At 37.5% G+C, this 14,995-nt stretch overlaps 1 protein-coding gene across 1 annotated transcript in view; it reads left to right on the top strand.

The window, feature by feature from the left end:
- The window catches only part of tmtc2b (transmembrane O-mannosyltransferase targeting cadherins 2b), a 126,235-nt gene that overhangs the window by 57,148 nt on the left and 54,092 nt on the right, over positions 1–14,995 (top strand). The window contains exon 2 of the mRNA XM_039650490.2: positions 1,611–2,184. Coding sequence (XP_039506424.2) covers positions 1,611–2,184 — 574 coding nt within the window. The remainder of the gene's footprint in view (positions 1–1,610; positions 2,185–14,995) is intronic.

Consider the following 14,995-nt stretch of genomic DNA (forward strand, 5'->3'; position numbering starts at 1 on the left):
CGTCAAAATTTTCCCCCAAGACTAAGAAGCTGAAGCATGTCCTGAACTATTTCTTTTTGGCAGTTTAGTCTTTTGTAACATCTCCTCACTTTTCTTTCTTCCATCTGTTGTCATGGGGAGGAGTGGACGGGTGTTCGCTGCTGGCAACTGCGCAAGTGTGTTAGCTAGTAGCAACGGATAAAAGACTTTGGCTCTACAGCCAGGGATCCATTGCTCTTTTTCCATCATATCTTTCTCTTGTAAACATGTTTCCATTAAACCTTTTGTCTCCATCCGATGGTAATTACACACTCTTGGCACCATTGCTGTGAAGACAGATTATTCTGTCGCTTAGATGGTGCGTTATCGCACTTGTCACGTATTTCCTGTTGCATGTTTTAATTACAGCTTATGTCATTGCTTGCGCTCTCTAAGGAGACTAATTACACTCGACAGTTCAACACCATTTCATGTGTGCAGCCGTGTATTCACGATCACAGGGGGTAGGGGGTGTTTGTTTCACAGCAAGATACCACTGCCTAGGGTTTGAATGACATGGATTTTGGCACGGATGACTACATATGGAATAACGTAACTGCTTAGTTGCTTTGTTTACACATGTTTGTGTTGTTTGCTTGCCTTGAGGACTCTCTCAGTCTTGTTGTGTGGCGCAACACAGCCAGACAACGTGGGCACAGTATGTGTCTATGGCCACTAGAGCATATCCCGCCCTGCCTCCTCCCATTCGCTGCACAACTCTATGCTTTTATGAGGCCTTCTTCAGACATTAGAGTCCCAAAGCCTTCTCCCAGGGAGGGAGGAAACGGCTGCCTACTCCTTCAACTCTTCCCTTTGTCTTTGAGTTTCTTTTTGTCAAAGTTGGATTGGTTTGATTGACAGACATTTGGTAGCACTTTGTGCTTGCTTACGGCTAAATTGAAGTCCTTGTTTTTCTGATTATCACTTATTTATTTTTTGGTCAATTGTGTGGTACAGTACATGTCCTCAGTTTCTCAACTTTGAGGAATGTCAGAATCAATGTAAGGTATTCTCACATATTGATTTGAAGTCTCTATTGATCTTTATGATCCCTATGAACAGTTACAGTTACAATTAAAACTGCATAAATCATTTGTAAAATTAGTTTTTTTATATTTATATTTTATTTTTTCTTCACTTAATTTTAGACTCTTTAAGTAGTTTTGGCTTAAAATGTAGGGTTTTGTTGTTCATTGTAAAAAATTGGCAATACATGTACAGTATAAACAAAATAACTTTTCTATAGGACAAATGACTTTGTCAGTTTACAGTACATGCAGTTGTACTTTCAAACATGGTCTTGTGTGTGTGTTTGTGTTTTAGTCATCCTCTCTTGTTTTCTTTTATGAATAAGACTGCTGTGTTAGGAAGACTCAAGGCTTTAACAAGTGACGAATGTCAATCACAACACTCATAGTGCAGCTCACACAATAACAGAACATGTGGGATAAGGCAAACTCAACCATCACTCTTCAAAGCAATGTCCTTACATGCATTGTATTTAATTAATTGACAGTTTTATAAATTTGAATAATTCTGTTAATGTCATTTGACTCTGTTTGAACCACCAACTCTTTCTTTTCTCCACACAGCCGTGCTATCAAGACCAACCAGGACCTTCTCCCCGAAACACCTTGGATCAACATCTTCTACGATGACTTCTGGGGGACACTTCTCACCCACAGCGGTAGCCATAAGTCCTATCGCCCACTCTGCACACTCTCCTTTCGACTCAACTACGCCCTGGGTGCCTTAGATCCCTGGGGTTACCACCTGGTCAATGTGGTCCTACACTGTGCCACGACTGCCCTGTTCTCTAGCCTCTCAAGCCTGCTGCTTGGGTCGGGTTGCTGGAGCCTGCTGGCTGGGCTTCTCTTTGCCGCTCACCCCATTCACACCGAGGCCGTGGCGGGCATTGTGGGCCGGGCCGACGTGGGAGCTGCTCTCTTCTTCCTTCTGGCCCTACGCTGCTACATATGCCATTGTGCCATGAAGACGAGTGCCCACAGGCGAAGCTGGACCTGGTTTTTGGCTACCTTAGCGTGTGCTTCCTTCAGCATGCTGTGGAAGGAACAAGGCGTAACGGTGCTGGCTGTGGCTGCCATGTACGATGTGTTTGTCTTCCACGGGTTTAAGCTACAGCAGGTTCCCGCTCTTTTCCAGAAGGTAAACAGCCTTTATTTGCCATTTGGAAAACCAGCTTTATTTATTTTTTTAATGCATGCATTTGATTTCCTAAACTCTTGCAGTGGCGCGGCAAACTGTGGATAGTGCATGTGTGTGCTGGAGGATAATTTGTATAAACGTTCACGTGTAGTGTTTGCTTTCCATCAGGATAAAATTTGGAAAACATTTTAGCATGTATGTTTAACTGAGTGAACCGTAACAAACCGTACAGTTTTTTTTTCCCCCTTCTTCGTAATGGACTAGAAAAATGCTAGCCAAGGGCAATCAAAAGAAAATTGGTGTTTGTTTGGTGTATTAACATACATGCATCTGGCCTGAGATGTTTGTGTTTTCACTTGGCAGCACACAACGACCTGTAATTACACGAAAACGTTTCTGCACCCCATCAAATTTCGGTAACCTTATTGCATCTATTTTCACTGCCCTGATTTTGAGTTTACTGAACACTGGCTCCTTAAATTTCAATGAACCGCTCTGCTTTCTCAAACTACCGTTCATCTGAACCCGACACGGGTGAAGTCAGTCCCCTGTAAACTCCTGTTTTTAATGAACCCTTTATAATTGGAAATTTTTCAAGTGAGGCCGGAAAAGCCGAGCTAACATTCTGAAATTGTTTTATTAACGGTCAGAGTGACATCGGAACGAATGCTCCTTTAATGACGTCTAATGGTATGGATGTATTGTGTTTACATGGGAATGGTAATTAGCGCAGCAATCGCTCATAAACATTAGAAGTCAGAGTGTGTGGATATTGATTTATGGTGGAGAAAGCTGAACAGGAAAATCAATGATATTAGAAGGATTGCACACAGCGGTGCCCTGCTCTTTAGGGCAGATCTCTGCTCTTCCAAGCACCCGACTATCAGGTCGACTTTTGCTCACCAGGCTTGTCAAAAGAATTTACCATCACCTCTCAGAACAAAGTGACATTCGTAACCCCCAGCCAATCAGTGCAAGCTGGATTGATGTGCGCACAATTTAGAGACCCATTGAATTCTCATGTCAGGGTGTAAAAAATAATGTAAATTCGTGCATTCATATTCATCAGAAATACCCATGGGGGTTGTTGGTGATTTATTACAGATTTATTTATTGCATCTGTTGATATTCGATATATTGGTTGATTTTTGAACCAATGATGAACCATTGTCATCATGTAATGCTCATTTAAAGTTATGCCAGGTTATGCCTATTTAATGTTTGAAATCAGATCTTTTCTCAAAGAGAAAGTCTGCATATTTTTTATTTTTGCAAAGGTCCCTTTAGGGGCTCTGTAGGTAACAGTTTTTTTTTAGATTTGATAATTTATGTCAATTAATTTATTCGATTCATATTGAATTGCATTTAACAAAAATGGAAGACATGCTCTGTGTTTGTGTTAGACAGAAATGTGCTCATACCAGAAGAAAATGGGGCAAATGTAGACCTTAAAGTTTATTTCTGACACTTACGGAGATAAATCATACAAACATTGTACAGTACACCAGTGTATTTTGGAGCAGCGTGGCTTTTTATCATGATCTGTGACATCTCAAAGAGAGAAGCTAAGCTGTGAGGCTGTCTGCCTTTGGATTATTCATAGATTGCAGCAGACAGGCCCTCTAATGGCACATCACTTCAGCCCGGGAAGCCTGGCCTATAGGTGAAAAAAGAGCATGATCTCTCATATCTGACAGCTCTTTTCACTCTGATTGACCATCTCCCCATCAGTCATCAGCTCTTCTACTGGCCCAGCTGTCGTTTTAACTATATTAATCCATACAGTAGAAATGCTTTGCTCTGTAGTGTGCCAGAGAGCATTTGCTTGTCCACAAAACCCATGTGCTTCGAATATCCTTTCTGCATCATGTCCCGGCTGTGTTTTCACATTGCTGTCATCCGGTTAAACAGTCTTAGCATGTTGTCAGAGGCAAATAATTCCAGATTTACTTCTTTGAGGAGAGACCGTGTCACTCTGACTTATGACAGCTTAACATAAAGTAGAGTCGAAGGGGAAGCCAGAATTACTATGTAAACACAAAAGCATCGAGGCATCTCTAAGATCCGCAAGCCAAAGGACAAATACCTCTCATCTGCCAGGCTGCAGTGCGTTGATAATTCCAAAGATGAAAGCTGGATGGGTTTTAGTGAGGAGACAAACTGCTTCCTACATCCAAGGGCCCCGAAGACTCATTCGACGTAATGAGACGATAAACTAAATAAGGGGGGAATAAACTCAAAAACACCAGCGTTGTCAATGTGGCATAATAAGCACGTCTATAATTCTCTCTGCAATGCACTTTTTGGTGCAATACCGCTGTGGGCTTGCTTAATGTGTGAGGCAGGCACAGGGACATATTAATGGCCGTTCATCGTCTGTCCATATTAAATGTGCAGGCGTGTATAAGAATAGTGGTGTGATCGTAAATTGGGCTGCTTATCTGATTGCGCCATTCAGTTTATGACATCATCCCATAGCTTTATGTTGATGCTAAATCAGGATGTCTGCTACAGTATAACTAAATGCTCCCTGGGCAGCTGGTCTGGACTTAAGACAATTACTTATGGAGATGGATAGTGCTTTCGATTCAATAATCTCAAGTTTAAGAGGGTCTGGATGTTGTGAGATTTCTAAATTGCATTAAAGTGTTTTTTAGAGTCTCCCTGGACTGTTCAGAATACTCAATTTATTTCCTCTAACTTGAGGAAATCTTCTCTAACTTGAATTTGTATTTACGTTATACAAGTAAAACCGCAGTGTTTTGATATGCTTATTACTAGAGTTAAGTCAAAATGGATGCCACATTGATGTGAATGAAAATGAAGCTAAAAGGAACAGAAGTTCAGTCCGTTTAAAGGGATAGTTCACTTTTGAAATTCATTTTTGATATGTTTTAGCTTACCTCAACGGCATCCAAGATGCAGGTGTCTTTGTTTCCATAGTATTTTCAATTTTGATATTTTTAGGTCGAACCGTTCTTGTCTGTCACTCATATAATGGAGTTTTATGGGGATCACCCTGGGTCCACCGGAAAAAGCAGAGAAGTCCACAGAGAAGTCCAAATTAAACATGATTTAATGACTCGTGAATGTAAGTACACATTGATGGCCTAAGACATGAAACAAGCGGTTTCTGTAAGAAAACGAACAGCATTTATATTGTTTTTACCTCTTGTAACCACAGCCATGTCCAACTGATCTGTCCAATGTACCTAAAAATATCAAAATTGAAAATACTGTGGAAACAAAGACACCTGCATCTTGGATGCCCTTGAGGCAAGCTAAAACATGTCAAAAATTCATTTCAAACTTAGTGAACTATCCCTTTAATATGTGGTACCGTCTGTAGTGGTAAATTTTTTAGTGGTGCTTCATCTTAAAATGTCACTTCAATGCAAAAATAGATTGTTATTCTCATAACGACAAGCACACAGTGATGATGAACATTATAATGTACAAAATTGTAACTAAAGATCAACAAGATTTAACATTTGTGCTTAAGTGTTTTTAAAGATTACATGTTAGAAAGTGTTGATGACAGCAAGTTAATCTATAGGGAGAAAATGCAATGAATGAATTCAACATCAGCAAATACATGTTTATCCAAAAGTGAAATGAGTTCATTTTAATAAACGACATGGTACTGATATTTTATACATGTCTGTCCATAAATAATGCACATTTCCAGCTTTGCAATTCACCTGACTCTTGTGAAATAATTTTGAGAGATATATTACTGTACCCGAGTTGGACTCGGTAGCACTGACATGACATTTGTTTTCCGCAAATTCAAAAATGGCTAGCAAAATAGACTTATATCTTCTAATAGCATTTGTTTTCCCCTTAACATGGAGCTCAGTGTCACAAAGTCTTTTTCCATATCGTTGTAATAATTTACATACTAACACTCTTTTGCCTGTGCCTGGATCAGGGTGTAATGTTCTGGCTGCACATTCCTCACACCTCTGCTGTCTCTCCACCGTAATGATAGCCAGATAGACATATCAGCTGTGAATGCATAATGAGCCATTATAGCCGTGATTCCAATATCCCTGCAAACAGATTTAGCGGCTCTATTATGGTTTCGTGAAAAATCACACTTGCATTTTAGGAAATCAAGCCAGGTCTTGGGTTGCATTTTACTTCTACACTATGGGCATGCTAGAAGTAATTTAAAACTTTGTTTTAAAATCCAATGAGCTGTCTGCATCCTAACATGACCGATTTGTACACTTGCCACATCTGCAACACATCCGTGTAGAACCTAAATATGTGGAGTATCTACTCAATCAATTAATTCGTAGAAAAGGGTTTGACTATGTATGTTGAGTAAAACAATTACATTTTAAAATAAAATTGGCACAGTGATACATGCTGTGCTAGAATTTCTCTAAAATGATATTAAATACCTAATGAAAATGTATATTTATGTATTTTTTATGGAATATTTTATGGAGTATTTTATTATAAATGATTTATCCCTTTTAATCCGTCGTAATGTTTAATCATAATAACTTTCCCCGCCACTTGCATCTCTTCTTTTCTCTGATTACGTGTTTACTGGCATGAGGGTTACTCACATGAGATCACGGCAATCCACCACCATCCAACAAATCAATCAATTCCCAATGGACTAAATAAAAAAAGTCCTGCCCTACTAACATTTTTTTTTTCAAGGAGTTTCACTCGCGTATCTTACGCCGACTTCACACTGGCAGTTGAAATCCTCTCCGATACGACTCCGAAATGACCGGAAGTCATTCATTTCCTATGGAAATTCGCAGACTGCATGCGAATGGGTCCAAAACGGAAACGGGTCCGACTGAGTCGTGCGAAGAAAATCGTGTCCGTTGGTCATCCGGATGCGTTAAAAAAATTGAACTCTTGCGAAAATCTACAGACAGTTCCTATCTGACAATTCCAGCGGAAGTTGAGCGTTGCTATGGTACTGATAAACAAACCTGACTTTTAATTATTAACTTTTAATAAAATAAATAATGATTTTATAACAATAAATTGTCATGTAATTTTTTTTATTTTCATGAGTTTCTAACGTTGTTAGGGCTGTTAATACAATTAAATTGTTGGCAGAAATTGAACTATTAACCACTATATCACAATTTTTTAGCTAAACTGACATGTCAACGTCCTCAACTTTCCTCACGCAGCAGCCTTCATATTAATATCTCTATAACCCTCATCAGAGAGATCATACAGAACTGACAGAATCAACCTTTCTAATCTCTCCGCCATTTTTGTTCTACCCGCGTCCGACGCTTTTCACTGTGTAGTACTACATCCGTTGGGGACGTATTGCGTGTTACAGAGCTGATTTCAACTGCCAGTGTGAAGGCGGCGTTAGACGTCCCAATAGGAATTAAAAGACTATCGCAACTTTCTATTTCATATCAGGATTTGTACGTTTTGAAACGGCCTCCATTGGGCACCTGTGATGCCTAAACTGCAGTTTAGGTAGGCAGTTCACTGTTTCATAAGTTTGCACACGAGTATGAACATGAGAAGGAGAAGGAATGAGTTAAGTGCATAAGCACATGTTGAGTTAACAGGGAGCTGCGTTTTAAGCGCCTTTTGGCAGCGTCTCCCTCCGAAGCTCTTGGGGGATTTTTATTAAGAGTCCTGGTTGAGCTCTAGGATGCTTTTGGTCATTGCTCACCCTTTTAAAAAAGCCTCCACGCTCACAGCCAATCGAAGTGTGCTTGCTGAGATGTTTTGCATTTTTATACTCCCAGATTGACGCAGATTTTCAAACTTTATCTGTAACCCTCAGTCTATAACAAAATGAATTTTTAGAGCAGGTCAAACCTGCATTACTGTGAATGTAGGTTTTAAAAATCTCGCTCTCACATATAACATTGTTGGCGCTGGCAGGTATTGTATTTATGGTGTAATCAGTTTATCTTTATGTGGAAAAAGCCGTTTTATTAGCTCATTTTCTGGAACAAGTTAATAGGCTCATTTTCAGTAACAGATACTGAAGTTAGATACAATTAGCACAGCACTTTTGGCATAGGCTACACACCTTTCAGAATGAGATCACAATGTTTATTCATCAGCATTAAGCTATAAAATGTCTTTCCTGAGGACTTGGCAATTTTACTATTTTTCCACATACAAACGGCAATGTTGGTTAGCTAATAAGGTAAATGTTTTTAGTGACAGAGTTTTGCGTGGTTTTAAATTATTTACCAGTCGTTCATCTTTTTATATTTGTTACAATTTGTTGAAATGTAGTTTTGATATGGTAAATATGTCGTTAAAAATCAAATCATAGAGAATAAATACAGTTAAATAGAAAAATATGAGAAACAACCTTGACAGTATAAGTGTTATGTTTAGAAAGTGTGCAATGGAAATAGTGAAATAGTTGGTGATTATAAACAAACATTAGGCCATTCTTAAAAATATTTTGGTTTGCAGTAACAGCAATTTTTTTTTTTAAAAGGGTCGGTAGGTAGGTCTATATTTTTTTTTCCAAGATTCAGTGTAAAAAAAAAGGTACAATTTTGGAGATGGTGATCGCGAATTTAAAAAAAAATGCATATTGTGACGTCACTGACTGGGTCTTCAAACTGTGCATCCACCGCTAGTTGTTAATGCAAAATACGACCAGTTACATTTTAGGCAAGTCACAAAATGTGTAAAATATCTATTTGTTATGCATATATACATGAGATAAGCAAAAACAAGTACAAACACATGGTCAAACAAAGAATACAATTAAACAAAGATACAAATTAGCCTATATACACAGTGCTTTAATTTCAGGAAGGTCTAAAATTAGCTACTTTTCAGTTAAGTCTGTCGCTCTCTCTGAAAAGAAATTTAATTTAGCTAGTAATCAAATGTAAAATGACACTGCATAGTTTATCATAGTTAGATTAATGCTTATTAAAGTTTAAGTTATTCATTCAAGAGCTGTGAGTGATTTGTATCTGCCTTTTGTTGTTTGATTCGCATTGGCTCAATCGTCACGTTTATTAGACTACTGCCCCTTTAAGACCGAATGCAGAACTCTACTGTAATATATGACTGATGCACCATCATTTTCTCCCAACTATTTACGTCCAATTAAGACATAAACTGTGTTTAAATGAATCTCAGAGCAGGTCATTTTATATTTTATGTATATTTGATGGTTTAGATGCGCACATGAAGCCCAAAATGAGGCGATAGCCTACTTTTCTTGTCTCGTTTTAGTGCATTTCGGAGCGCGCGTCGCGCGTCGTGAACAACGTATCTTGCGCAGACTTTTGTGCCTTTAATAGCTCTTTTAATGATTGAACGCGTCCGCAGTTTAGCAACAGTACAGACTGCATTTTACAACAATCACCGATCGTGGTGATTCTGACGGTACGTTTGGGTTTTAGGAAGAAATGACAGCGCAACGCTTAAGGGAAGGAAGTTGCGCTAGACAGAATGCGTCTGTTATGGTTTCATCTCAAATGTCTTCTTTTTATAATCTTTGAAAGCGGAAATCTAAAATACAATTAGAATTATATCCCAGATCTAAAGTGTAACCACGTTTTGTCCTCATTGTCACTCATTAAGCAGGGCTGTCGTGCTGTGCGCGCTTTGGATCCGAGTGAGAGATCGCTCTCTCTCTTCTGGACTGCGAATAGCAAAATTGCATCACAGACAAATTGTTTAATATTTTTATTATATATAGAAATGGTTGATATTCAGCCCTGTTGCCCTTTTAATACCGGGTACCAAGCGGGAACACTGAAACGAGCGAACGTACAAGCCATATAGTGACACGCGTAACGTTGAACCAATGGTGTAAACATAATCTGATGACTATGACGCCACGGGTTTTTATTTAAGAAAGAACGTAGCCTACGTTTGAAGGCTATGTAGACACAAGCAACTTTCACAATACTAACTAAAATATAATGAATATTATTTTATTGAATTTGAATTAGTCGTTTGAAGAGTAAAAAAAAAATCGGTCGGTCTGAACGCAGGTTACAACCGGCAAGTCGGTCGGACTAAAAGGAAAAAAAAAAAAAAATTGGGTCGGCCCTAAATTGACAGGGTCGGTCGGGTTACGGCAAACAAGAATATTTTTAAGGGTGGCCTTATGAATTCAATTTCCGCCATACAAGAAATGTAACATAATTATGACATTTGAGATCATAATAATGACTATGAGGAGATACTAACTTATGACATGAAAAACCAAAGTTTTTGCTTGTAATTGACTAGTTTTAACTTTTTATGTTTTTTGACCTTTAGTATCTCATCATTTTGCATTCATAATGCATTTTTTTTTTTAAATGGTCTATATATAGCACAATATACATGTTTTTTTTTATTGAAAATAAATTCAAAAACTACCATCTTTTTCCTATAAGAGCAATGTGGCATTTGATAAGTCTGGTGGTTTTACTGTGTGGGTGGTTCAGTTGGGAAGAAGCCCTGGTATGTCAATGAAGCATGTGTTAAGTTCAGCTCTGGGTGTGTGTTGCTGTGTTCTAAGGAACAGGTGTGAATTTATTACATGGCCTTGTGTGTACACATGGTCATGTATGCACACTCTTGCACAGATGGCATGTGAATGCTCTAACTCCTTCTGTCAGTGTATTATGAAGTGATGCTTTGTAGGCATCTCCCCGTACAAGAGCATCTGCCCACCAGGAACACATTTATATCAGTCTGTATAGCGGCTTAACAAATCAAAATGGTTGCAAACTAAATTCTTTTTTCTATTGTTATCCTGTTTTCCGGTCGTTTTTTTTTTTTTTACAATAAATGGTAATTTGAATGGAGGAAGCTTTCTGCATGCATATGGGCTCTATGCACGGCGGTATTTCCGGTGAAGCATTAGGGATGCTCGATAACTTCCGCCGATCGTAGAGTCCAATGCAATAGCGAGAATTTATATTGAATTTTATACTCCATGGTTATACTAATGAAACGTTAGTCACAAAAACAGATAAAACAGACACCCCTCGTTGTGTTTATGCTTCTTTTTAAAATTATATCAAATAAACATAACTGTATATAAAATTACATCTAAACGTATGTACGTTTCGTTTCAAAGACGGGAGGACAGTAAATATTGAAGACTCTGCCATAATCCCGTTTTCTCCGGTTTTCCTCCGCTTTAATCTACACAACCGGAAATAGACGAGCATCCTTGCGTCAAATGCGGAACTTATGCGTGCATATAGCCCATATCATGAATTAAAACAATCTGCTGTGTCGTTGAGGTCAGCACAAGCGGTGACCCTGCTGTGCATTCGGGCATATCACCCTTTGCCCTCACCCTTTCTTTCTTCTCTCTAAAGACCACAGCAATATCAGAGATAGTAATTCAGAGATGAACACAATGTGTGAAGGATTCAAATCCGTTTTGGTTTTCCTAACACACAGGAAACAGATCTGCATAAAAGGGCGGAGTCTAAGACTAGAGGGGACGGGTGCTCTCCAGTGCCACCTTGTGCCCTCTTCACATTGTTTGGACTGTTTTATACAAGAGCTAAAGCATTAGTTTAGTTTTAATAACCATATTTTAATAAACATCAATCAATTATTAATATATTGGTATCTTAGTTTTTGACAACAACCAAAAATCTGTTTTTTCTTCTTTTTTTCATTTCAATAAAAAATGTTCTATTTAATTGGTTTGTTTTTAAACTTATTCACTTTAAAATTTAGGGGTCCTTGCTTCCTTCCCTCCCTCCTATTTTAAGTTCAATACAAATATAATAAAAAAATATATATATTTTCATGATTTGTAATGACAACATGTTTTATTTTGTCAAATCAACTTAGATAATTTATGTAGTTCTGATAACATAATATTTTGAGTTTCTGATGATTAAATCAATGTCCTTTACTAACTCAATCAACTTAAAATTTGTAAGGCAACTAGGTTACTTATTTTTTTAAGTTAAACCAACAATTTTTTTACCGTGTGTGTGTGTTCAAAGTGTAAAGTTAAATGTAAACATTGCAAGACAGCTACTGTCATTCACTTATGTTTGTGACGGTTGCTGGTGTCAAATTTATGAACAATTTTACATTGTGCCCTTTTTGTACATCTTTCTTCTGATCTGGAACATGTTTGATTTAGTTTACCCCAAAATGTTAATTAATGCATTAATTAACAAGCATGTACTAACGTGTAGTTAAGATGGTATTTTCATGCAGGAATTCATACGACTCATGTCGTAGTTAAGGTTAGTTCCTCATTTGTACATGTCTCAACTCATCAATAGTTCATAGTTAAGTAATTATTAATTATTAGTTCAGATATTAGTACATGATTATTCATGTACTATTATTCTAAAGTGTTACTGATAATTGTAAAATGAAAATTGACGGACTGTTTAAATTTTCGTGAGCTTAGAATTATAAGGTTCTATCTCCGTTTAGGGTAGTTCTGAGATATTGAGCGTCAAAGTTTTTACATCTCAGCTGGCAAAACTGTTGTGTAGAATAATTTTCTATTATAGCTTTATCTATTAATCTTTTTTTTACAAAAATAACACCACACAGGCATTAATAAACACCTAATGGATCAGATTATGTCAAAAACTCAATTTCGACCAAAAGTGGAGATAGAACCTTATAATTCTAAGCTCACGTTTTGTTCTTGGTTGTTGTTTTTTTTTTTGTTTTGTTTTTTTTTTCTGTCAAAATGTCAGAAAGCATTTTTTTGTATTATCCATCAGTGTCTTTTTGGAATAAGTGATTTGTTTTGCTATTATTGGTACTGTAACAGGACTCATGTCTATTCATTGTCAGCTATTTTCTATGTTGGCTAATGTATATTCAGCTAATGCGTGTCCTGTTTAAAATATGCAGTGTTCAAATGCAAAGACAGAACGGCACAAAATAAATAAGAGCCCTTTTTATTTATTTATTTATTTATCAAGTATCATATTTGGATATTGGAATAACACATTAAGAACAAATTTTTTTTGTTTGTTTTTTTCTAGGGGTTTCTTAATTTTAGACTAGTTGACCTGCACCCATTATTTTGCAATGAAATATTAATTATGAAAAATACTGTATATATTGCAGTGCAGTGCAAGTGAAATTTAGAATTTGGGTCAAATAAAAAATAAAAATAAAACTTTATAAGTCAAAACTACAATTATGAAGATAGACATGTCTTTGTATGTGTCTTGCATTCTCAAAACAAGAATGACAAAAATATATGACAATAATATAAGAAGACTAGAAGAACAATCACTCATCCACTCGTCACTTTGTGTCAGAAATTAGTGGCGGATAAACTCGCCCTTACGCATCTGTCCCAGGGAAAAAAGTTCAGGCTCAGGATTTTTTTTCTACTGTCACCCCTGCATATACATGTATAAGGTAATCAGAGCAGTTTAATACATTTTTGTGAAAAGTACTCAAACCACTGCTCAAAAAAGCTATAATTGTGTAAGCAGAAGGTTTTGAGATTTAAGAAGTATGTTGTGCTTGTGAAAATGTATCCTCTATTGCTGCTTTTCTGATTTGACTGATTTAATTTATGTGTTCTCAGCTTTTGAGAGAGGTGTGTAAAGCGTTGCAAGACTTCAGTGTTTTGTTTTCCCCAGCGTTATACATAAGAGCGCTCAGATCCAACGATCTGTCATGCATCCTCTATATATAGTGCTCTGTGGTTAGTGTGTCTGAGCGGGTCTCTCCTCTGCTGTCTACTCTCAGACTTGAGTTAATGCAGCCTGGAAACATGAGACTCACTCTCCCACACAGTAGTGGTAATGATCCACTGATCATTTGGAGATATCTGGTATGATGAAGATGATCATGTGGTGGATTTGATTGGTTTTGGCTGACCTGGGTTATCTGACATGCTTGCTTCACCTTTAAATGAACTCATTCAGTGTTGCAATAAACACACAACAATAAGCCACATGCTTTGTTCTGACAGGGGTAGATGAAAATACAATTAGTTTTGGAATATCAGGCTCAAATTTGTTTGTGGTTATATATATTAATATATATATATATATATATAGTTATATTAATACTAGTGCTGTCAAATGATTAAAATATTTAATCGTGATTAATCGCATTAATGTCATAATTAACTCGCGATTAATCACACATTTTTATCTATTCTAAATGTCTCTTGATTTCTTTTTGTCCCATTATTTTTTTTTTCTCATTTTAATGCTCTTATCAACATGGAAAAGTGGATCGGCTTGCTTTGTGCAAATGTTTTTTATTGAAAACAACATTGGCACATACTGTGTTCAAATTCACACTAACATTCTCATTTGGAGCAAATAATCTCTCACACAATGTGACACTGTCTATCAATAAAAGCGTGAAAGAAATGCTGACGAGGTCCTGATATTGACGAGGGGGCGGAGAATTCACATCGGCTGTGTGTGTGTTTGTGTGTGTGCTTGACCATCATCAAGTGGTGTTTGGACTGGACGTGCTGAGATGGTGAAAGCTAAGTTCACAAAGACAAAACACACAGATCATTTTGGTCTTGTCAATGGAACCTTTTGGCAACTTTTTAAAGTAAATTTTCCATTCAGAATCTTATTGGCATCCATTTCGGTGTCTCGCGCTCGTCATCCACTCAAAACGTAACGTTAACCAACTATTTGGCCGGCTTGCAAGCCCAAACGAGTGTGTGCGGCGTGCCTGTAGTTTTGTTTCCGGTCTAGCTACAGTAGATCCAACACTCTCTCACGACCAATTCGTACGAATTCGACGCATGATTAAAAAGTGGCTAATTCGTACGACCTCACTCGTACTAATACGTACGATTTGTCTAAACCCACGTGATGGTTAGGTTTAGGGGCGGGGTAAG

Source organism: Pimephales promelas, chromosome 10 (genome assembly GCF_988280905.1).
Source record: "Pimephales promelas chromosome 10, fPimPro1.hap1.1, whole genome shotgun sequence".
In the NCBI taxonomy this organism is placed as follows: domain Eukaryota; kingdom Metazoa; phylum Chordata; class Actinopteri; order Cypriniformes; family Leuciscidae; genus Pimephales; species Pimephales promelas.